Source organism: Manacus candei, unplaced genomic scaffold (assembly GCF_025592945.1).
Source record: "Manacus candei isolate 608988 ecotype Guabito, Panama unplaced genomic scaffold, ASM2559294v1 h1tg000052l, whole genome shotgun sequence".
NCBI lineage: Eukaryota > Metazoa > Chordata > Aves > Passeriformes > Pipridae > Manacus > Manacus candei.
In genome coordinates this window covers 1,811,595-1,836,288 of record NW_026138100.1, presented here as the reverse complement: position 1 = coordinate 1,836,288, position 24,694 = coordinate 1,811,595, and the positions used below count along the sequence as shown (strand labels likewise).

The window sequence follows — 24,694 nt, the reverse complement described above, 5'->3', positions numbered from 1 at the left end:
ACTCTTCATGTTTTGTTATCAATTTACTTCCAATATGAGATGGACCTTTTAATCCAGTGTGAATAATTAATTAAGTATCTGACTGAAGTATTGTAGGTACGTGCAGCTTCTGAGGCTTGAAGGGAAGCTCCCTGTTCTGTGTCTCCTCTGTCTGCAAGCATGTTTTATTAGCAGGAAGAAATGATGTGAGTCCTTGTTTCTTAGCATTTTGTCTGTATTTAATTTGCTTCTAATGTGCTTATAGTCAGTGGTGTTGAATTCAAATGACTAGCTTCAGGCTATTGAACTTATTTTAGTGTTGAAAAATTGTTCTGAGGAAAGTGAACCAGCAGATCAAGAGACATTTTTAATGTGAATTTCTAGAGTAGTGTGAGGATCCAGCAGTTGCAGCTGGTGAGGGAATTCAGTGTAAATAATATGTGAATATTGTGACCTCTCTTAGTCCACAAGTGTGACCTCTCTTAGTCCAGACTGAACTTAGTTTCACGTTTTGGATGAGTTTGTTTTAATGCTGATGTTGCTGAAAGCAAAACATAATTGTATTAGAAAAGAAATGCAATACTAGAAGTTTTAATTAAACAGGTGAATTTTATTTTTTGCATGTTGTTTAATAAAATCATAGTATCAACTGTGTCTGTTTTTTCAGACTAGTAGTTTTTTTCCTAAGCACATACTGAGCACATAGACAAGAAAAGTGATTCTAGCATTATAGAAGCAATATACATTTTCTCCATTTGCTTTGTATTACTTAAAAAGATAAACATTGGTGTCTTTTCTTCTTTATAATAAATCTTTATCATTTTTAACCGGCAGTTTCAACTATAATGTATAATCTCTTGTATTCCTAAGGTAAGGTTTCTGTAGGAGTTTGTCGTAGAAGACAATATCCCTGTAGTGTCCTCTTATGCTTCCATCGTCAGTTTTCTGTTTGCTTCTTGTCTCTTAGGGAAAGCCTGTGAGAGAAACGTGGAGATTTCTTTACTGTGGCAAGACAGAAGGTAGCTGCCTTTTCAGGCTGAGCCACAGGCACTTGGAGAGCCACTTGATATTTCTGTATAGACTATTCAAATGCACACTTTGCCTAGCAGTCTGATACAATTGTGATAGACTAAAATGAAAAGGCATTTTTTGTCAAATCATAGCCCCAGGTGTTTCCCTTATTATTAGTATAAATTTTTTTTATACTTTCAAGGCCGGGTTGTATGGAGCTTTGAGCAACCTGGTCTTGTTGAAGTTGTCTCTGCCCATGGCAGGGAGGTTGGAACTAGAAGAACTTTAAGGTCCCTCCCAATCCAAACTGTTCTATGATTCCATGATTCAACGTTACAGATGCTGTGGTGAAAATCTCTTCAGACTTGGATAACTTAGCTTTTGGAATGAGCTTAGGTTTCAGGATAAAGGGTAGGGAAATGGTTAAATCTGCCTAAATGTTAACCACTGTTGGAAGAATGTTAGTGTCCTCAGTCCTCTGAGGTGGGAAAGAGGTGAGGGGCTCCTGTCTGTATTTCTGAAGCATTTTCCTTACTGTTTTTCTGAGCTCTTTGGACACCAGCTATTTTAAACTTCTTGCAGTACCCTTAATAATATCCACGGTGAGACTTGGCATGTGTTTTGACTTGGAGAGAGTTTTTTCAAACTTTTGCTTTTTGTTTGCAGAGTATTGCCACTTTATAGATTAATTGCTTAATTTTGAACCATTCTTTTGGATGTAATTAAAATAAACTACCAATTTCTGAAGTAATTTATTTGCAGTTAGGTTTTCATCTCTATTATTTTCTGTCTGCTTCCTCAATTTCTCTGATCCTGGGATCCCAACCTATATCCCACATATGCTATTTCTATTTTGTTCTCTTAGAACTGCCCTTCAGAATAAATATTTTCCTTCTACAAACAATACTGTTGGGAAAAAATAATTCTGAAAAAAAAAAACTAACCAAAGAAACCTTGCCAAAAATGTATTAAAAAACTCAAACCAAACCCACATACAAAAAGCTTGTAGCAGAGAATGAATAAAACAAAGTCTGGGCAGACAGAAATGCATTTTCCTGTTCTGTATTTCCAGGTGTGATCAACATATTGCTTATCAGTTTTTCACAAGCAGCAGATTTCAAAGGCTTATGCTTACTAGACCTACCAAAGAATATTTTTACTAACTGAAGCAGTTTTTATAGCAAACCTTTCTGAAGTTTATTTGTAATAGAAATGTTACTGGAGTTACTTGAGGTGATCAAAAGCCCTTTGTTGTTCATTCCAGCTAAAAGCTTAAGCTGCCATCCTAGAAGAAAAGTTCAGGTCTTACTATAAAGGCTATTTAAAATTTAAGGACTTGACTTGCTCAGAAGAGTCCTAGGTAAAGAAAGAGGGGGGAAAGCACTAATAATGGACTTTTCTTTCTTTTAAAATTTTTTTAAATTTGATTTTTGACATTTTACCAGGCTTCCCAAATTATGGTTTCTGCTTTTCCACTGGATGCAGATTTCTCTTAAACCCACACTTATCTGCCCCATATACTTTCCAAACCAGAAGTATGGAATTTGACCTTCTTTCTGTGAATATGGGAACTGTTGCCACCAGCATGAACCTGTAAGGTGTTGCCATCTTGCTGCTGTGATACAGTAGATGAATTTCTGACAGTGGCACCAAGCAACTTAAACCTGTGAATCCCTGTCTCTTGACAACAGCACTGCTGGGTGCCTGAAGCACTGAACTGCTGAAGGGCTAACTACAAAAAGGAAGGCATGCAGTTATTATGAGAATTTCATGCTATGAAACTTTTATGGATATTTCCGTTGTACTATCTGCCACTGCCAGCTGACCAAGTGAAGCAGTTGTGGTCCAAGTTTCCCAAACTCTAACACGTGGCCAAAACAGATGAATCTACTGCATTACACAAGAGCTCTTTCTAATACCAATGTCCGTAGGGAAAGCATTTTCAAAGGTGTGTCCAATTTTTGAGTGACTTCTCCAACTTTGGTGCTATAAAGCATACTTTGATGCAGGAGTGTTGTGTTACAATCAGGAAGTCCAGCATTACAAAAACATTTTGGTTCAGAAGGGTGACCTTAAAGAAAATCCAGTAATCGCTTCATATGGATCATTAGTCATTCTTATCAAGAAAGGCTTAGACAGGGAAGCTATTAGGAAAGCTTCTCTGAGCACAAATGTTGTGCATTTGCTGTTAGCCTGTATGCTTATGGATAGAGAGGAATACACAGCTTTCCTTGTCCTTCTCTGGGCACAGCTAGCCTGCTGCAGGGGAACTGTATTGCAGGCGTGTGCCTGTGCACATCAGGGTTGTCCAGCTTGGGAGTAAGTTGCTCTTCCATCTGAGCCTAGTCTTGCGTGAAACACCTTGGAAAAGGCAGAAAGATTCTTATGAGAAGTAGGTGCTTCTGTTGCTTTATCATCTCTTTCAAGATTCTGGGGGGGACACAGAAGAGCCAGTGGATCAGGATGTTTGCAGAGATCTTGGATACTCATCTAGTAACTTAGTGTAGAGATAGTGTAACCCTTCATTGGAATTTTATTTTAGTGACTTTTGCTAGACAACTTCTTTCCCTCTTAATTTACACTTACTAGTCTTGACACACTGACAGGTATAGTTGCATAGTCTTACGTCTGCTTTCAGAAATAAGTTGGCAAATGCTCTTAGTTTTTTGTTGTTTGTTTTGTTGCTTTTTTTCCTCTTAGTTTTTAGTATTATGGAAAGAAGGGGGAGGTACTCAACTGAGACAGAAGTAATAGAGGAAAGCTAAGTCTGCTCCGGGTCTGCAGAGGAATAATACTTTTACTAATCTAGATACTGCTTTCTAATGTGGAGAATCTGTTGTGGTTTAATATGCTTAGGCATGATTACTATTATAATTCTAAAGGGATTGATTGCAATGCTTAGAACTTCTCAGTGTTAAGAGACTTCAGACTGTTATAAGTTCAGTAAATCTGTAAATTGGGAAACTGCAGTCCAGTCTTGTAACTACAGCAGTTAGAACCAGCTTCAAAGAATTGATATAACAACGAGAATTACTGCTTTCCTTTCTATTTCCACCAACAAAATGTTTGAATCTGTGAGGTTTCCGTAGTTCTTGGATTGTTTGATCCTTTTATATATGATCAGAAGTAAATATGAAGCACAATAGTTACTGTAGCAAGTATTTTATTTATATTTTTTTAATCTCTGTTTTCAAGAAGTTGTCTTCGTGGTGTTAGTTCTGTGATCTGGAATTCATCAGAAATCCTCATTTTATAAATATTCAAAGTGTCTTGAAGCTTAGACCTAATATTCAATGCATGTGTTCCAGTGCCTAGGAGCTAAAATGCTTTTCTTGTTAAATGCTTTTCTCCATGCCCACTTGCTATTTTGCATAAGTTGCAAAGATCTATCTCTAAGCCTTAACTGCTACTTGGATACAATATTTGTGGCCAGTAAGAAGGAAAAAGCTCATTGCAAAACCAAACCATTTTCCATTTTGTAGTACTTTGGAACTGATTGTTAGAAATTTAAATAAGGTTCGGGCTGAAGCCTCTGCCCAGAGAAGGGGCAGGGGGTTTACATTGTTAACAGTGCACTTATTAATTGAGGGAAAACATTTAGTCACTTAATTTTACTTACTTTGGAGTTGGTTGAGTTTATACTATTTTCCCCATTAAATCTCAACAGTAAGAGGGTAGTGTTAAAGCTTACCAGAAGTTCTTAGGGACTTAATTCCCAGCCTAGGCAAGTGAGCCTAGAAGTGCAAGTGGAATGGAGAGTACTGGCAGAAAAAGCTGGGGAATTTATTTGAGACGTCAGTATATGGATCAGGTTGCAGATTACCTCCAACAGGTTACAGGTACCTCAGTTCTTAATGCTCTGTAATAATCCATTTATGCGATATTGCAAATATTTTTTAATTTTCAATTTCTTAAACTGCAGTAAGCAAAGTTTGTTTGTAATTTTTTCCCCTCTTCTACTTTTTTAAACAACTTTAGCAGCCATCTAGAGCAGGTGAATAGATGGACTTTGGCACAAGGACTTTATTAAATTCTATTTATCTCCCTTAACCTTTCCTTCCCTACAAGCTGAATACTTCCAGATTTTTCTGAATAACTTTATTTCCCTGCTATATTCAGGAAATCTAGTATTTGCAGCTGTTCTTTTATTAGACAGAAATATGTCTTACATTTCCAGTCTGGTCATTACTGTGGGATGTTTTGCCAGTTTCTCTGAAGGCTGGTAAAATTTGCCTATTGCCTTTGTCCTGGTAAACTTTCATCATTCCTGTGAATAGCAGCAAGAACTTAATACTATGGTGTACTATTGAATAAGGCTAAGAAGAGTCCTTGGTTGAGAAAGCTGCTTTCCCCATGATTCAGATACATAGCATCTGGGCACTGTGGACTTGCAGATAAATATTAGTAACTGGATAAATATTAGTAACCTGATGTAAAAAGGACATGTTCAACACCTTCATCTACTACTGCTGAGAGAAGAGGTCTGGAGAGTGGTACTTTTTACACCCTTACTTAAAATGGTCTTGTGTTTCAAAAGGTATGCTGCTTATTCTTATATTTGCATAGAGACCTGATGTGCTGCTGGGAAGAAAGCAGTGTTATTATTGAACACAGTTTTCTCCTCTCCGTCTCGGTTTTGTGTGGCATAATCTGAAAGTGTTGAAACCCTCCATTTTAAGGGAAAAGCCTTCATGCAAGGAAGCATTCAGAGTGTTTGGGACACATGGTTTTCTGCAATGTTGTGCTGCTCTACTGGAGAAGACCAAGTGTTTGATTTATTGTGCACATGGTTCAGGATAAGCTTTGTCAGCTGAACTACAACATATGTGTTTTTTCTCAGTTCTGTTTTTATTTACACTGAAGTAAAGTATCACTTGACCAGCCAGAAATATTTCCACATAATACTCATGAAATTAAAATGTGGGGGTGGGAAGTTCTGCTTTTTATGGTTTTATGTCAGAAAAAGGGGTGTCTAGGTGGGAATCATAAGAACTTGCAGTTTTGAGACAGGCAAGACTTGATGGTGAATGGTATTTTTTTTCCCTATCACATAATTTGCTTTCAACAGAAATCATTATTGCATTGTCATCTCTATCAGAAACAATTACTTTTTGTTTAGTGATTTTTTTTTTCCTTCCTCTTAACCTCCAAGTACAAGAAGGAACTCTTTGCTGTACAGTGTCTGATGTTATTAGAAACACCAATATAAAATTTTATTTTGTCTTAAATTTAATATTTTAACCTGCAGGAACAAACCTCACTTCTGTATGAGCTGAGGTAGCTAAAGCATGTGCTTTAGCAAATGTGCATTTCAAAATGTGCTAGGGAAGTGCTAGGGAAGTTCCTGAAGTAAACTTTCTGCTACAGTAAATCCTGTATGACCTGTAGAAATAAGGGCTATGATGCAATATACATTGAGTTTGATATTTTTCTTCTGTGTCAGCACTGTCTGGGAAAATCTGTACTTTTTCTGTTTGCCTTTCCTGACCAAGAGTCTAGCTTTCCCTTTTGCTGCTCTTAAATACCCCAGCATTGGCATCAATCAGATAAAATAATGTATTAATTACTTCTTGGATACCTGACTAACATAAAGACTTGAGGTGTAAATAATAAGAGTTTTATCTTTTATGAATTCTACTACTGTGATGAGTTTTATTTAAAGGGAAGAGAAGCTCAGATAAAGGATCAGGTTTAAAAGTTTTCTAATATGCCAGTTTAAATGGAAAGCTAAAAATCTGATTCTAGATCTTCCTTTTCCATGGGGAAAATATATATAGTTTCTCTATGCATCCATTTCAACAGTTTCTGAGAAAGTAAATACAGTCCCTTTGTAATTCCTCTACTTTTTAGATCGGAAAGGAATTTAATAGAAGACAATGAAAATATCTTTATAAATATAATCTTAGGTCATGTCACAGTTCTTGGTATAAAGGAGCAAAAATATTCTTTAAATGTTAGGCGACTTTGTCAGTGTTTCAAAAGTAACATTTCTTTATGTAGTGTAGTAGCAGAGTCAGTACATAGCAAAGCCTTTGTGCATCTAAACACTTAAAAATTAGGTTGGTTTTGTTTTTCCTTCCCCAACATGGCAATATGTAACAGGCCTGCTCTCACTGATTGCTTGTGTGTTTGCATAGTTCCTCCCATATAGTCTCAAAACATAATTTTACATATTACTTTTTATGTACAGCAGTGGTTACTTACATCTGCAGTTATTTGTTTTTCTTTTTCTGAATTGCTTGCTCTGTGAAACAGTTCCCTTTACCCAAATTGGAGCTAGAATATGTCTTGTAGGAAAAAAAATTGTATTGTTCGCTAAAGTTAGAATCCTTTCCTTCTTCCCCTGGAAAATGTCATATGGATAGTTCTGGACATGGCAGCCAGCCTTGAACTGTGAATCCTTCTGGTAAATTATCTCCAACAAGCTCCACATGAGATTTTTATCTTGTAAAGTTTTTGTTACTGTTCCATTTGGAGTTCAAATCTAGGAAATGTTAGCATCTTGCGTGCTGAGTTGCTCTTTGTACTTTCAGCCTGACCTCACTTACTATTTCTGTTAGTTAAGAATAAGTTGTGCTGATACTTCTAAATAAGCTGGAAGGCTCATTGTTATATTCTTTTTCACATACAGGCTCGTGTTATGTATGATTTTGCTGCTGAGCCTGGAAACAACGAGCTGACAGTCAGTGAAGGGGAGATCATCACAATTACCAACCCGGTAAGAAAACCGAGACGGAATCAGGGCTTCAGTGCACTTTCCTGACCTACTTCTAGCAGATGGAAGAAAAATGGTGCTAGATGACATCTGAAGCCATGGCTACCCTTCCTTGAAGAATGAGCAAATAAACTGAATACAAAGAATTTTCTAATAGTTTTGTGGGAAAAAAATGCAGTGAGAAGTTTTGGAGGAGAGGGGATTCTCAAATTGTGCCCACACACTTAAGAATGTGCTCAGCTTTGTTTCCTTCTAAACAGAGCAGAGTGCCAAGGAAGAAGAAAGAGCTAATGATGGTGATAACATTTACATCTGAATTAATCTCTTTTTGTGTGCCTAATGTTCCACATTTTGTGTGTATTAATCTTTCAGGTGCTTGCCACTTGCATTTAAATGTGACATGCCAGCTCCCTTCTAGATTTTGAGTTTCTTAATCAATTACTGCAACATTCCAAGCTTGTTGAAGAACTCAGTCCAAATATTTCTTACTACATTTGTGTATTCTTTCATAATTAAAGAAATATGAATAAGGCACAGGGAAGAAGTGGTGAAAATACTATTGATAATACTATCAGGCACTTGTTAAATGAACAGTAGTTTTGAACACTGGTATTTTATTTATGTGGACATTTTGAATTTGAATGCACTTTTATTCTATGTAATTCTTACCCTTGATAACAAGGTGTTGATTCATTCTGCTTTTGATTTTTGTTTAGTGATATGGCTTAGCAAATAGATTTTGCTTTTAAAACATATACAAACAAAACCCACCTGATTTTAAAGTCGGGTTTAATTTATTTAATTGTATAGGAAGCATAGGTTCTGCAGAATAAACTAGTTCTTTGGAGAGCCTAGTCATGTGTAATTCTTATAATTTTTATTTCCACTGATCTTAAATACTTGAAGGAGATATTTAGTAGAACCAGAACCCTCTTTGATACTGTGCCGTGCTGTGGCAGAGGTTACATTTTAAATGAGTTCAGGAGTTTAATGACATGTCACAAAAGTAGGACTAAATATAAATAAATAGTTCACAACTTTTAAGCTAGTTCTCACTGAAAAGACATCTGTGGATTAAGGCAGTATACTTAAAACCAAGTTACACTTTATTTTATGCTGTCCATGACAGATTTCCACAAAGGCTCTTGATCTTTTTTGATATGATAAATTTAGACAGCAATAGGGTAAGTCATGCAAGTCCACTGAAGATTGCTTTTAAGTGTAGCAGTGCAAATATGACTTATGGATTAAGATGTCATTGCTCTTGCAGTTTAACCAAACTAATTGAATTTATAATCTGAGATGTCTAATTATTTCTGTGTTCTTGAGTGAAAAGTAAAGGAAAGTTGTTTCAATAACTGATCTTTACTGTTTAAAATCTTGAATACATAAACAGAGTTCTGCTAAGTGCAGGATTACATAAAATTTCCAAATGAAAGAACAAAATTGTGAATAAACAAATATATCCATTAGAAAGCAAATTAAGAAAACGTAAAATTCAGTAATTGCTGTCTAGCACGTGTGGTTCCAATTTTCACCTGTGAGCTGGCTTGACATGTGTTCCATAAACAGTTTGATTTAAAACAGAACTGAGTTATTCCAGGTAATGTTGTCCTGGAATTAACCATGCTTAACTGAAAAGGTCTGCAGAGGTTTCTTAGTGTATGTAGAACATATGTTTAAAAAAACCAAACAGTATCAGGATGCCCCACTGAGATCAGAGCTGAACTGTATTAGTTCTTTTTTAACTAATAGCATGAGATCTGCCTCTGAAAATAAATGTGAAGTAGAAAGAGTGTCTCCAGATCTTGTATGGTATGTGGCTCTTTTAATCTTGAGAATACCCTTAACATTTTTGCAGGTAATAGCTCTCACTCATCACATATCTCTGCATCTTCAATAAAGGAAGCAGAGATTTTTACAGATATTAGCAATAGCTTAATTCTTTGTGTCTTGTTTCTTTATAGTCTATCGATTAAAACTAATGCTTTGAAATGGACATGATAATAGCTCTGTTTTTATGCAGTCTGTGTTCAGACAATTGACTGTGGTTTCATAAATGATGAGAAGTGCTGAAAAACCAACCTTTTTTTCCTCTCATGCTTGCTAAAATCTAAAGTCCACAATAGCTGTGTGAAACTGGCACAGTCTATGTTCTGTTTAAATGAGTATCTGCTGCTTCAGCAGCTTTAAGTGAGTTTTTTCATGGTTATACAGCCATAACTGTGTTTTGAACATTGCATTTGACAGCGAGACAGTGCTTTCTTCTGAGCTGTTTGAAGCAAACTGTGGGATCCATCTAGCAAAATTATTTCTATATTACTTCTTCTAGGATGTTGGTGGAGGCTGGTTAGAGGGAAAAAACAGCCAAGGTGAGAGAGGACTTGTTCCAACAGATTATGTTGAGGTAAGTAACTACACTGCTCTGCACTAGGAAAGTAGAACTACTAAAAAGGCCATCCTGTGGTTTGCTGATCAGACTGAAATGCTCAAACATAAAACTATCAGTGTTACAGCCTGGAATATATAATCATATTTTTGCAGCTGTATCTGGCTTTGGAGACCAGTGCAAACATACCATGCAAAGCTGCTGTGCCTCTTAGTAGTTTCCCAAGAAATGCAACAGTAAGTTGTCTGGAGTAAATACTAGTGATCTGCAGAACATGAGCTGTTTTGAATCATAATCCAATAATTGTTTTCTTTTCCTTTCTGATGATACAAATATGGAAGAGAAAGGAGTAATGCAAGTTTGCACCGGTGTTGCTGTGGCAGATTCGTCACACTCTCATAAATCTCTGGAATAGAGTCACAGTTCTAGGGCTCAGGATGTGGGATCCCAAGCCCAGAGACTACTCAGCTTATTTTCTTACTGAGGGCCTTTGCTGTCTCTTCAGTGTGTGTTGATCTGTTTTTTGTTTGAAGACTAGTGGTATTGGGTTGGGGATGGAATGGGGATCTCAATGCAAAGACCGGAACCTGGTTCACACTTGGAGGGCCTGTGTCTGTATGTCTGTAGGTTGCCAATTAGGTGAAGACTCTGGCAGCCTCTTAAGGCACGTGCCTCCCTTCCTTCACCAGTGCTGTGTTATTTAAAAATAAAAGTGGAGAGGAAGGGAGGGGAAAAGCAGGACTATGCTGGCTCACATGGCCTTGTGTTTTTATTCATTTGATTAGCTCATGGTCTAGTAGATTTTGGCTCTCCAAACTTACTGTCCCAAATTCCTCCTCTGAGTATTGAGTTCCCAGTCTCCAAACAGTAATGTTAACAAACTTTTTAATCCCTAAGGAATTTATAGATAGATGTCCACTACCACAACAATCTTGTGTGTTACAGTTACAATGCAAACCAGTTCCATCTGTTGTGGAAGTAAATCTTCCAGAACATCACATCAGTTTCTTGTCTAAAGTTCTATTGAATTTGAATTCAAAAATGTTATATGCAATCATCTTAAAATCTAGTGATATGAATGTTAGGATGTTAGGATGATTATATATGATGATTCATATATAATAATATGTATATTATTATATATGAAAAATCTTTTACAACCTTTTCCATTCCAGATTATAACTGAAGGTGCAAAAGACGGCATTAGCTGCGGTAACTCGTTAGCTGACCAAGCCTTTTTTGATTCCCTTTCTTCAAATACAACTCAGACCAACTCTGCTGCAAAAAGCACTAATCAGGTATGTCTCACAGTTTTTCAGAGACAGTGGGCATGGAAAGTTTTTTTGATGTAATTGCTTGCAGTACCATATTTGTGAACCCTCATAAAAGTACTCAATAAAGTAATTGTGTTTTCATTAGGGAACAATTTGTTGAATATTGATGATATGTCTGACTGCTCACATACTGTCACTGCTGGAAAATTCAGTAGTCTTAACACTTTCAGAAATGGAATGTTTTTATTCTTTCCAGTCTGCGATAATATAAATCTGTGCCTACTGCAGTCTCTGTAAGTGCACTCTGAGCAAATTTATCTCTAATACAATTGGGTAGTCTACACATCATCAGCCAGAGTAAATGGGTGTCAGAGGTTTCACACAATATTCTGAGTTGGAAGGGACCCACAAGGATCATTGAGTCCAACTTTAAAGTGAATGGCCCCTACAGGGATTAACCCATGACCTTGGTGTTATTAGCACCAGCCTCTAACCAACTGAACTAATCTCAGGATATATTTTTTTCAGTGTTTAAGAGTTGTTCCTTGGATTAAAAAAGATGAAGCAAGTTCGTGCATTGTCCCAAGTCAGTTGGAGAAGAGACTGACTTTTGTTTTGCTGCAAGAATATTTTTGTAGGGTTTTTAATCCCTCTATTCATAGCTTTTTGCCTGGTGTATCAGTTCATTAAACAGCAAATATTTAGTTTCAGGTTAGATATCTGAGGACATGCATTATCTTAAACACAAACTGTTCATTGCAGTTTACGACTGCTGCATGTCCCACATGTAGGAAGTTAAACATTTTGAAGTCCATAGGTCAATGGAAGAACAAAATCTGCTTTTTTTCAACAGCAATACATAAAGGTCTTTTGTGTTGGAAAGTAAATGCTTTACTTATTGTAACAGCTGGAGGGATGCACCTGGTTTGTAGGTCAGTTAAATATCAGTTAGTTTTCTTAATTGCACCACAGGACTTTGACATGAAGTGAGATCTTTTGAAAACCGTACATGGGGCATTTTTGTATGACAGTGAATGTTTGATTTGTGCTTCCTTGTATTCAGCTGGACAATGCCAGGATTGTTATTCTGTGATCACATGTTCTCACTAGAGAACTCCAGAACTCACTGTGACTGTCTCAACGTTTATAACTTTTTTTTTTTTAATTGATGCCCAGTTAATATGTAAGGCTAAACACAGAACTTTGAAATACCTCATGAATTTCTCATGTCAGACTGAGCCAAAAGTATTAATTATAGGTTAGTTTTCCCTCAGCAAAACTTACAGTAATTTGAAGGTAGAGTGGAGAAACCTCTTTTCTTCTGTGCTGTCTGTTATCCTTGCCCCATTTTTTCCTGCTATAAAGTTTCTAGCAAAACTTTACTTTTGGGGAAGCTTGAGATATTTGCAGTAACTACTTCTGTCAAATCTGAATACTGTTTCTCAGAAGAGAAACATATAACTTAATTTGATCTAGGAAGGATTACTTACTAATATAATAAACAGAATATTTTGAATGGTGCTAGAGGTATCTGTGACAGCTTGTTCTGTGCTTAACACAAGGTACTTGTGCTCTTGTAGAAGGGGAGAAAAAAGCTCTTGCCTGTGTAGAGGGAAAGGTTAAAATAGAGGTATTTATTATATTCCAAATAATAGAGAATTACTATGGCAATATAGTCTTGGAAGTTACGTTTCTGGAGGAACAGAAAGATTGAAGATATGGCCACTTTGCAATGTTGTTTACACAGAGTCAACAGTATACTGTGACTATAATACATACAAATTGCAGGTATTTCCATAGTAAGTTTTGGAAAAGAGCAACTTCAGGCAAACAGCTTGTCTCATCTGCATCAGTGCCCTACTCTTATAAGTGTCCTATTCCTTTCAAATGCTATGTGAAACAGCTGGAAAAAACAGTGTACCACAGTGCATTATAGTAAAACTATATTGCTGACATTAATAGGAGAGAGAGAGGAGGAGAGTGTGCACCTGGATGCAGCCAAGGCCATGCAACATGGAGAGGAAGCAGATTTCTTCAGGCCTAGTGTATTTGGGTCTTCAGTTTCCCTGGTTTGTTTTTTTTTTTTTTTTTTGGTTTTTTTTTGTTTGTTTGTTTGTTTGTTTTTTTAATAGCATAAACCATCCTGTTGTGCAGTCAGGATTTTATGTCATAAGTTATTTTCTTTTCTCAAGTCTTTGTTCTTTAACTGAGTTCAATAACTGCTGTATGGTTATATATATTTTCTAAAAAAACCTAGATCTTGATTTAAAGACTGGTTTCTTCAGATTCTGACATATATCTGGTAGTTTTTTCCAGTGGCTTATTGCTAGTGGGAATTTGATTTGTACACTAGGCATTTGGGCTTCCACTTTTGGCTCTTAGGCATTTCTCCCAGGTCAGAGAGCTCTCTAGTGCAAGGTATTTTTTCCTTGCAAAAGTTCTATGGCTAATTGTCTTCTTAATGAAGAAATTCTGTTTATCCTGTCTGTCTCATGTAAGACACTTTTTTCCGTCTCTTAGGAAAAAAGCAGCCTTTCTTCTGCAGTCACTTTGATTTTGTGACTTGTCTGTAAAGCGGGTACGTTGCTCCTGTGTACTTTGCATGGTGTCAAACAGATGTGACATTGCTATGCAGGTGTGGAAACACCCTATATATAAAGATTGCATTGGTTCCTGTAATACTGTGTCAGCAGGTTATACTGAGTTCCTCATCCCCTGCATACTGGTATCTCTTTTAGTGCCACTGCTAATGAGAATACAATCTTCTACTTTGTTGGTATGACCCTTCTTCCTAGAGGTATTGCGCTGCATTTGGTTATGATAACATTTATATTGTGTAACAAGAGTTCGCTGAGACACTTGGGATTGTTTTGTGTTCAGATGCTCAGTTGTAAGCAATTGCCATAGCCTTTTCAAGTGCTTTAATAACTGACTAGGTCAATATACAAAGCTTTTAATGTTAAATGAAGTTCTTGTTCAGGCTATGGAGAGTGAAAAAAACCTGACAAATTATGTGTTAATGTAAAGGGAATTGATGCTGGAGGTGGCACAGAAGTGGAAACTGAAATGTTCGCAAATAGATTAGTCTGGTAGACTATGTAAGAAATAGCAGTATTCCTAAATGCTGATATTTTATGGTGTCTTATATTTTATAATAACATCAGGGGTTGAAAGCTTATTCTGAGAAATCTTTATAAAAGCAATTCTAAATAAATAGGATGGTTTAGGATTTTTCTTACTACTACTGCATTGAAGAAATTCCTTTCTGTAAACATTAAGTCACTCTAACACAGACATAGTTACACAATGCCCCAACTCCCCAATTTCAGTAAGCCAAATGTTTTAATTCTTAGAATTCCTTTCATTCTTCTAACAATAAGTAAAAAAACCCCACAGGTTGTTGTGTAGTCTTTTAGTACCAAGCTTTATTAAAAATAACAGATCTGGCTGATTTGAAATGTGAGTGTGGTGCTTATTCATTTTCTGTTTAAGAGACCAGTTAAGCCACAGTGGTGTGTTTTAACCCTGGTAGTCATTTCAACCCCCTCAGCAGCTTGCTTATTCCCCCCTCAACGGGATGGGGGAGAAGGATAAAAATGTGGATACTTATGGATTGAGATAATGGCAGCTTAATAGGTAAAGCAAAAACAAAGCAAAAGCACACAAAACACAAAAAGCATACAAACAAAGCAAAATAAGAAATTCATTGACTACTTCCCATGGGCAGGCAGGTGTTCAGCCATCACCAGGAAAGCAGGGTTCCATCATGCTTAAGTATTACTTGGGAAGACAAATACCATCACTTGACTATCTCTTCCTCCTTCATCCCCCATTCCATTTGCTTTCCAGGCAAACAAGAGGCTTTTGATTTCCTGCTCTGGAAACTGTAACTTTTTGATGTTAAGAAAATATCATTGACTCAAACACTGCCCTACTCCCTGACTATCTTTTCCTAAGAAGGTTTTTTGTCATTGTTCAGTAAATAATCTCCTGAAAAGTAATTAATAAGCAATAATGAAAAGCAGTTGCTTTTCCTTCCTTTTCTTCACCGATAAAGCCTTAATAACCAGAGCAACACTTTAGTAGTGTACCTTACCTGGGTTTGCCACAGATGTAAAGTGGCAGTAGAAAAGGGGCACAGAGATACATTCTAAGAAGAATTCTACCTGACCCTTGGCAGTTCACTCTCTCCAGCTCATTTCTTGCATCAGTGGTGTCCCAGCAATGGCTGCTTTGGTAAAGCTTGCAGCTGCTCTTTTGAAGAAAGATATCTGTAAAAGATTTTTGGGACAGGAAAGCAATCAGAGGAAGCAATGAAGCTAATCAAACACAAAATGAGGAAAAAAATTTACTCAAGGTGACTATTTCTACAGTCAGCAGGAGATAAGCAGATAGGAGAATTTAATGTTGCATCTGCCCATAACATTTGTAGTTTATTGTCCAAAAATCTTTAGAAATGATTCAAGAAAATACAAGTTAAGGAAGCCTTAGTTGCCAAAGATGGAGGCTGTTCCTAGGCTTTTGTGTGGGTCTTGTCTTGTTTTGACCTGGTAGCCCTCAAGTAGAGGAAGCAGAGGGAATGAGAAATCTTTCCTCTCTGTCAATCCGCTGTTCCTCTGAGTGGCAATGCAGGGTGCTAATTTTAGACTGTCATCTGGAACAGCCAGTGAGTAAGTATATCAGCACTATGTTTTTTCTGTTTTTTAGAATTGCATATAAATAGTAAAGTAATTTACCTGTAAACGTTTCTGGTATTGGAATAAGACTGGCAATAATGGCACTGAAATAAATATAAATTTTGTCAGGTTAAACCAAATGAATCTGAAAAATACACTGAGTACAAAAGTTCTTGTTTTTGACAAAAAATGAATGGAGGTTTTTTCTCTTGTAGTATTTCTTTGATGCCAAGTTTCTTCCAGGGGCAGTAGCAATAATGGATATCCACACTTCTGCATAGTGCTTCTCATTGCAGTTGACCAAGAGGTTATTAGCTTGGTGGCATTTGAATACTTCATAATTTTACTATGTATGGAAATACAATCATTAATGTAAAATTCATTCTGAATTGTCTCCTCCAACTGGGTTGGTTTGGGGTTTTTTTGTTGTGGTCAAGACTGGTACATCTTCTCAAGTCATAGATGTACTTGCATTTATTTTGCTCATGTTGCAAGTTCAGAAGCTGCTGTTTTAACAGCAATTATCTCTCTCCCCATTCTGTACCACAACTTATGGTGGTTTTTAATTTATCTAACTTAAAATGCTTTAAAAGCTGTGAACAAGTATCAGCTTTCTGTTTTAACAGTAGTGTTTATCTGATTTATTTAGATTTTGCTACAGTCATATTGGCCCAAGCTAGTTCTTCTTATTAAGAAGTTAAAATACTATCTGTACAGTAATCTCATTAGTGGTCTGTAAGCAGACTGTATGTATAATTAGCCATAATGTAGTTTGGCTGTTTACAATATATGTAACATACAGGTTTGAACATAGGATAGAAATACTATAAATTTTAATATATTGTATATTTTAGTTTGTATAGTTTATCCTCCCTTCCCTCTAGGGCTCAGTCTAGCCCTTCTTTTTCCTTTTTTTCCCCCATCTCTGCAGAATAGAAAGCTAGTATTAAAAACTTATACATGAAAATAGATTGGAGTACTGCCTCTCTGTTTCAGGGTGGAAGTGGATCATCAGCTATGTTGACGTAAGAGCTGTAGATGTGGCTTCCCTATATTTTAAGATTCAAAAATAGTTCATGTAGCTAACTCTAAGTTGCGTTTCTAGAGGAGTTTGTTCCCTTTTCTTGATACTGATTCTCTAATCACCACCAGGTTTGTTTCTGTATGAAGATGGCTGTACAGCTCTTCTTAGTTCAGGATAAAATAAGTATCCTGAGAGTTCATGGTTTTGTGAATTGCAAATTTTTCAGTTAATTGCTGTTGACCTTAGAGAATCCACGTTTTGTGTTCTTAGTTATGTTGTGGGCAGAGCAATAAGGCCCCGTGAGTAGATACAGGAAGCAACTAACAGAAACCTCTCATGTTTGTTTTGTTTTATACAGTTGTAAGTGTGAAATCACTGGGAATAGTTTCTCTCTTGGAAGAAAAATAAGATAAATGCACTCCTATGTGTAGAAAATCCTTTTCCTTCAGAAAACTGTGGGACTTATGTACAGACAGGATGAATAAATAGTAGTGGAAGCACATAATTTGATGTGCAGGAGTTGAGGCAACTGAAGTTACCTGGTGTGTAGACCCAAGTTGTTGAACATGCATAAGGAGAACACTAAGGAAGCTATTCCCATAATTTTACCTCATATTTTTTTCATTTTTTGCAACTTAGTGCTGGAAAGGCAAATTGACATTGTTAAATTTGCATACTGTAACACCCCCTCCCCTCTCCCCTTCCTGGAACTGCTACGAGTAGCGATAAATGCTAAGACTGAAGAAAATAGACATAGCACTGCTATTAAGAGTGCACTGTTCTTTCGTGCAAATTTTGAAATGTATGTTATTGCATTCCTTTAACAGCATTTCCATTCTCTGACGATTCTGTGTGTGTAGTAAAGTAGAAGTATCGCCATGGGAAATGTAACTCACTTGTATTTGGTTTAGTCCAGTTTATCTTGTTAAACCAGTATGTTAAATTATCTTTAAAAATATGTGGGTAGGTTAACTATGAGAGTTACAATTACAATCATAACTTCTAGTTCCTGTTACAGATAATGACAGCGTAACATCCTCTATTGAAATGTGTAATTTGAAAGCAATTTTTCCCCCTCCCTCATCTCAATCACAATATTGCATTCAGACCTGTAACAGGAATTTGTGACCAATTCTTGTTTAAGTACAAGGCAATGGCTTCTCTACAGTATTGCAAATAGTGGCTTGCTTGCTTTGAAATGAATCACATTCACATATTTAAAAATAACCATCCAACACGTGACAGTGATTGTACCAATTCCAATTATAGAATTGTCTTGAGCTTTTTTGTGGATGACCCAGTGAAATGCAAAGGCTCAGGCAGGAAGCTGTTAAACTGCTGTAGTACTGTGATCACTCCCCATCTTCAACTGCACCATACCCTGAGGCAAAATCTGATTGTTGAAATAGTTTTCCACAAATTAGAGTGTTGGCATGCTTTTTTTTCTTGTATGATTCACAGAATCACAGAATGGGGCAGTTTGGAAGGGACCACAGTGGGTCATCTGGTCCAACCTCCCTGCTCAAGCAGGGTCATCCTAGAGCACATAGCACAGGATTGTATCTAGATGGTTCTTGAATACCTCCAGTGAGAGAGACTCCACAGCCTCTCAGGGCAACCTGTTCCTGTGCTCAGTCACCTGAGCAGTAACAAATTTCTTTTGCATGCTTAGATGCAACTTCTTGTGCATCAGTTCCTGCCCGTTGCCTCTTGTCCTATTGCTTGGCATCACTGAGAAGAGCCTGGCTCCATCCTCCTGACACTCCTCCTTTCAGATACTTACAGGCATTGATGAGGTCCCCTCTCCATTGTCTCTTCTCAGGGCTGAACAGGCCCAGCTCCCTCAGCCTTTCCTCATAACTGAGACAACTTGTTGTCCACCAAGAGGACCCCCAGGTCCCTCTCCACAGAGCTGCTTTCCAGCAGGTCAACCCCCAGCCTGTACTGGTATCCAGTTATTTTTCTGCAGGACCCTGCATTACCCTTTTTTTTTTCATTTGACTTCTTATTTCATGAGATCATAACTTGTGATCTAGCAGTTTGTCACTGACTATATAAAGAATGTTTTAACTTGATAATGCTGACAATCTTGTCAGCCCTCCTATGAACATTTCTGCTTGCTTGCACACTCACAGTGGCAGATGGCACGCATGTGTTGCACAATCCCCTTCAGCTCAGCAGGGGGCTTACTGCAGTATATAGTTTCCTTCCTGATTTTAATTTTTATTGTTCACTGAGCACTTATTTTAAAGTGGAATCATGGGCATTTGCAATTGAAAGTGGTAAGCTAAAAAACCTTAGCCAATAATACTCTCCAACTTCTCCTCCTCCAAAAAGAAGGCAACAAGGGTAACCCCTGTCCTCTGTTTCCAAACAGAAATAGGGAGTGCTTTTCCCAAAAAAAGGAAGGATAAAGCCTTATTTAATTTTGGTAGCCTGATCCTGGGATGTCTAGAGAACATCAGAGAGAAACAGGGAGCCTTTCTTCTCTTTCTGGCATTGCTGTGATTGGTACTTGAAAAACTGTCTGAAATTTCTCATCTGTGTTTCAAGAAGGAGCCATTAGGGATTGAAATCAGCTCAAGAGAAGACAAGGATATAAAGAAGTGATTTGATTGCCATTTAGAGTAACAAAAAAATAAGCTTGAGGGAGCTCCACTGAATAAATGTGTATAGGATTTTTAGTGTCTGAAATTTGAAACTAAGCAGACTTTAATTTAAAAAAAAAAAGGCATTTCCTTTAGCCGGTGAGGGTGACAATGTGTTTTGCCTCCCCTTGTCCCATCACTGAATATTATTTTCTCAAGTCTAAATTAGGTATTTTTCTAAAAGAACATTTTGTACTTCAAATATGGATTTTTTTTTTGAGCTGGATCAGGAGTTGATAGGGTGACAGGAGTGGCTGAGGAACAAATAGATTCCTAGGACAGCATTGCCACTGCCTCCTTGTCAGCTGCTTCTGGAGGTCCTCTCCTGTGTTGCTTTCATGTATTTATCCACAGGAACATTCTAGTATGATTCTTTAAGGTTGATTATCCTCTAAAATCTAGCCCATCTCCATTTTTGCTTTTCCTAGAGCATTTCTTTAAGGATGCGTAAGTTTTTAAGTTGTACTATAGGAAAGAGGACCTTCCTTCAGAATTGAAAAAAATGTCCTGCACCACAATGCTAAGGTTATGATTTACCTTTAAGAAAGCTTAGCCATAAAATATCATGGGTATGGCAGCTACTTCACTTATCTGCTAATATAGGCTTTCAACCCTCTGTCTTTTTTCCTGGAGCAAAACACTTGATTTTTAGGGTGACTATCTATGAATTCACTTACTTTTTTTTTAAATGTATCTGTCAGAGATTGTTAGCCAAAGATCTGAAGTTTAGTGTAATGTCTGAGTATGCCTAAGGCTTTGTTTCCATGCAGGTAACTAAGGCAGCTATAAAACTGGAGAAGTATGTTCATTCCTGTGAGCTATTCTGCTGAGCCACCATGACTTCTCTTGTGTTTTCTGCCACTGCTCTGTACTGTCTGTCTCTTTAAAACCCTCCTTCAAAAGCATAACACTTCACATTGCAGCTTTGACTGTCCTGAACTTCCCTTGATCTGATCAGACTTACTTTCTCTATTCACTGCTTCAGCATGGCTTCTGTCTCTCAGAGTAGATTTCAAGGTGTATTTCTTACAGTTGGAGGTCATTATTTTTGATGGCACAGTTACCTAGGTATTTTTAGTTACTTAAATTAGTTTTAGCATCTGAGCATTGTTTTTGTTTTGGCTTTTGTCCCTCAGGGGTAGAATGGATGATTTGTCTCTCAGGAGCATGCATTAATATGAGGAAGGAGTCTGCCAGGAACAACTTAGTTGGCTATGAGATCAAATAAAGATTTTTAGCCAGGGCAGAGGGACACCTCAGTGCTTTACCTTAGTTTTACTGTCTATAGCTTTGGATTCTCTGGAAAGTAGCAAATATGTCACTGTTCTGATTTAATTAATGATTTATTTGGTAAAGATACTGATATTCCACTCCCAAGCTGAGTATTTTTCTGTTTGGTGGAATTTTTTCTCATTCAACTATTATTAGATATAGATTTCTCTTCCCATCTCCTAGCCCCCTGCCAGTAACGATCTGCTTCTGTAGTGGTTTTGAATCTGCCCTTGGTGGAAGACTCTTAAAATATTCAGTAATGGTTCCCTCTGTTGTCCGTTCCCCATATAGTCTTTCTGTCTTGTTTTTTCTCCTAGAACAGTAGAAGAGAGCAAGTTCATAGTACCTTCAAAAAGGAAAATCAACTGCCTTTTAGGGGTTCGTCCTTGAATTTGATCTCAATGTACTTGTTTCATGTTACCTTTGGGAGCGAAGAGATGCAATGCTTAATTTGAAGGATGATTAGTTTCTTAGTTGTGTGGTACGGCATTTTTTTTTGTGTGTGTGCTTGCATTTGAGATTGCTTGCATACTTGGATATTAGGTGTGTTGTATCAAATAATATTGACTAAATATCAGTTTCTTGCAAGGACTGTTCACATTTTTTGTGATGACTAAGAAGAGATCAGAGGGTTGGCAATTTCAGTTATGGAAAACTAAAGGCGTAAGAACATGTAATTTAATCACTTGCAAAATACTTGCTGGTTCAATTAGGGTATTCAACCAGAGCCAGGCCATGCCAGTGCCTTCTTGTATAGCATTTGTCAGCTGCTGAAATCCACAGAACTGCTGACTGGAGCTGAGATTACCCTTTTAATAATTGATGTGTCTTTATTTGGTCCTCCATGATGCCCTAGAACCTTGAGGATGACAAGCCTGATTCCTGAACCCTTCTTCATGTTTACTGATTGTTGACTACCAGTTAGGAGTGTCCACAGTGTGTAGGCAAAGATCTCAAGAAAGTTGAAAGGAGTCCTGCTCTTTGAAAATTGTTGTCTGTATATAGAGATTCCTAACCCACCTCTTGCGCTCGTCCCCAGTGCCTCAGAAAGAGATGTAGACCCTTTGGCTGAAAGGAACTGAGGGGGAGTAGCCTATTCCACCCCTTTTATAGCTTGTGGGCAATACACCTAAGGGCAAGAGCTTATCCCAGAGCTTTCTTGGACACCTCAGAAGTAAAATTTTCTGATTTGAATAGTGCTTCCATATAGGTACACAGAGCTAAGACATCTGAGAGTGCAATTTAAGTAATACAATTCCCGTTGCTGTACAGAATCTACTGTATATCAGCAACTATCTGCAAGTTTGATGATTGCTCTTGACAGTCATTCTTTAGTAGTGTACCCAGTGTTAATATTATTGCCTCCCCCTTGTTTCACAGCAGATTTTAAGGTTTCTTTGCTGCCTACTCATGTACCAGATTTCACATGAACTACTACAGAGAAGAGGAAAACTTTACTCATTCTTCTGGCAATCATCCCACTTCTGGGCTTTGATTTGCTGGTAATCAGCACACCATATATTGTGGAAGTATAGGCAAATTAATATTATGCAAACTATTCTTTTCTAGGTACTGTAAGTTATGTTAGAAGCAAGCATGCTTTTCCGTGTGGTTGGGCCCCAGTGTATGTGTTTTCATTTAGCAAAGATAGTGCACTCTAACTAATGCCATGTATGGTTATTTCACTTTACATAAACTCATGTCAGGTGAACATCACAGGAAGAGAGCAGACTGGTATAAGCTACCAGCAACTTGTTTGTAATTTGCTGAGAGTAGCACTGTGTATCAGCTATCCAAGAATTAGGTAGACCTCAATGATATTGCTCCACTACAGGGTAGTGTTCTTGCATCAGTTTCATCCTTAAAAAAAAAAAAGTCCCCAAACTGTCAATATAGAAACTGTCCACATAATCTGTCTCTCTCCATCAGTTCCTAGAGATCGACTGTCTCTTATGAGTTTTCTGAATGGTGATTTTTTTCCCCAGGGGCTTGGTCTTTATTTCCAGATCCTGGGGACTGTGAACCTAAAGGACAGGTGTTATATGATACCAGCATAATTTTCAAGTCTTTAAGGTTAGATAGTGTCTGTGAAATCTGAAAAACTGAAGTGAGAGTTCTTATTCCTAAGTAGTATATCAAAGCTGAAATGAGAGAAGAGAATGTTTAGTGGAGAAAAATGGGATGTGGAGTAGCTGTACCTTTTTTCTGTAAGAAAAAGTTATCCAATATTTTTGCAGATAGTAATTTGGCTTTTAGTGGGAGTTCTATTAAATTTTCTGTTCCCGCAAATGTTCTGAGATACATGTAAATGTTATAGTCTAGTAGCAATTAATTTATATTAGGCATCTCTTCTTTGATATGCTGCTTCATGATAAAAATAATGCACTAACTTCTTTAGGATTTGAGTCTTCCTTTTACAAAACCCAGTTTCTCTCTGCTGAACAAGACAAGCCTTCTTGGCTTTGTTTGCCTTCTTTTCCCTTCTCCTCTTTCTTCCTCTTACATTTTGGGTATGTGGGTTTTGATATGTGTGCAATCTTTTCTTTCTGCCAGCAAGTCTCTGTACTAAGTGTCTGAAGCAGACTGCACTTAACTAGTCAATGTTTTTTCAAAGTGTAGTGTTAAAATCAAGGAGCTGAGCAGGATTAACTGGCAGATGAACTTGACAAATTGATGCAGTAGTTAGAGGCATGTGTGCTCTACACTCTTTCACTGAGGTTTCCACCTCCACAACAGCATCAGCAGAAGGGTATATGTGATTACCTTCACCACAAGCTTATGCTGAGAGAGTAGGTCTCCAGGGAGATGCCAGACTGTTCCCTGGCAGATGCTTGTTTCATTTTCTCATCTTCACTGTGAATGAGTTAAGCTCTGACAGGGTAGCTCAGCAGATTGCTGGCCTTAACTCCCTAATTGTCATATCAATAGTAATGATGTGGGTGGGCAGTTTATGATTTGCTTTTAGTAAAAGCAAATAATCTGAGTTTGATAAAATAAGTATTTGCAAAAACCTAATCCTTGACTTCCGAGTTCCTGTTTTAAATGTTCTAATTAGTCCATGGCTTTAGGTAATTAATAGTTCACATGCACCATACTTATGGTGTCAGAGTAAAATAATTACCATGTGAGATTGCTTCCTAACACTGTTGCAAAAGACAGGGTAATTTCCCTGAGGAGAAACACTCTTTTTAGTATGTATTGGTGTTACATTGATGAAAAGTTGATGAAAAGTTTTTCCAGGTGCTTGCTGCATGTAAAAGTTGTGTAGCTGGAAACATAAGATTTGACAGCTGCTCCTAAATCAACAAGTGAAGTGCTAAATGCAAACTCATAGCCTATTAGCAGGAGATCAAAGACTTCAAGAGGAAAGTACACGGTTTTTGCTCATTTCTTCAGCAATTGCTTCTTTACTTTTGTCTTTATACGATGTAGGCAAGCATTGCCAATGATCCTTGGTCCAGCTGGAATGTTGGGAAGTCTGGGAACTGGGATAATGGAAATGCTATTGACAGCTGGGCGACGAAACCTGAAAGTGCAGCTGGCCAGAGAAACAGTGCTTCAAATAACTGGGAGGCAGCAGCAGCATTTGGTCATCCACAGGCTTATCAAGGACCAGGTGTGCTAATAATGCTCTTATTTTTTTAATAAATTAGAGTAGGTGGACAGTAGAGGTAAGAATTATTTAATCTTTCATAACTACGGAACA

The 24,694-nt window shown here is 37.3% G+C and overlaps 1 protein-coding gene across 4 annotated transcripts in view; it reads left to right on the top strand.

Moving 5' to 3' along the window:
• SNX9 (sorting nexin 9) overlaps positions 1-24,694 on the top strand; it is a 61,283-nt gene that overhangs the window by 11,300 nt on the left and 25,289 nt on the right. For 3 of the 4 annotated variants that reach the window (XM_051801564.1, XM_051801563.1, XM_051801562.1), the window contains exons 2-5: positions 7,622-7,708; positions 10,038-10,112; positions 11,270-11,392; positions 24,421-24,604. In XM_051801564.1, the coding sequence (XP_051657524.1) occupies positions 7,622-7,708; positions 10,038-10,112; positions 11,270-11,392; positions 24,421-24,604 (469 nt within the window). Of the gene's footprint in view, positions 1-117; positions 186-7,621; positions 7,709-10,037; positions 10,113-11,269; positions 11,393-24,420; positions 24,605-24,694 lie in introns of those variants that run through there. The other variant, XM_051801565.1, reaches the window with a different exon arrangement.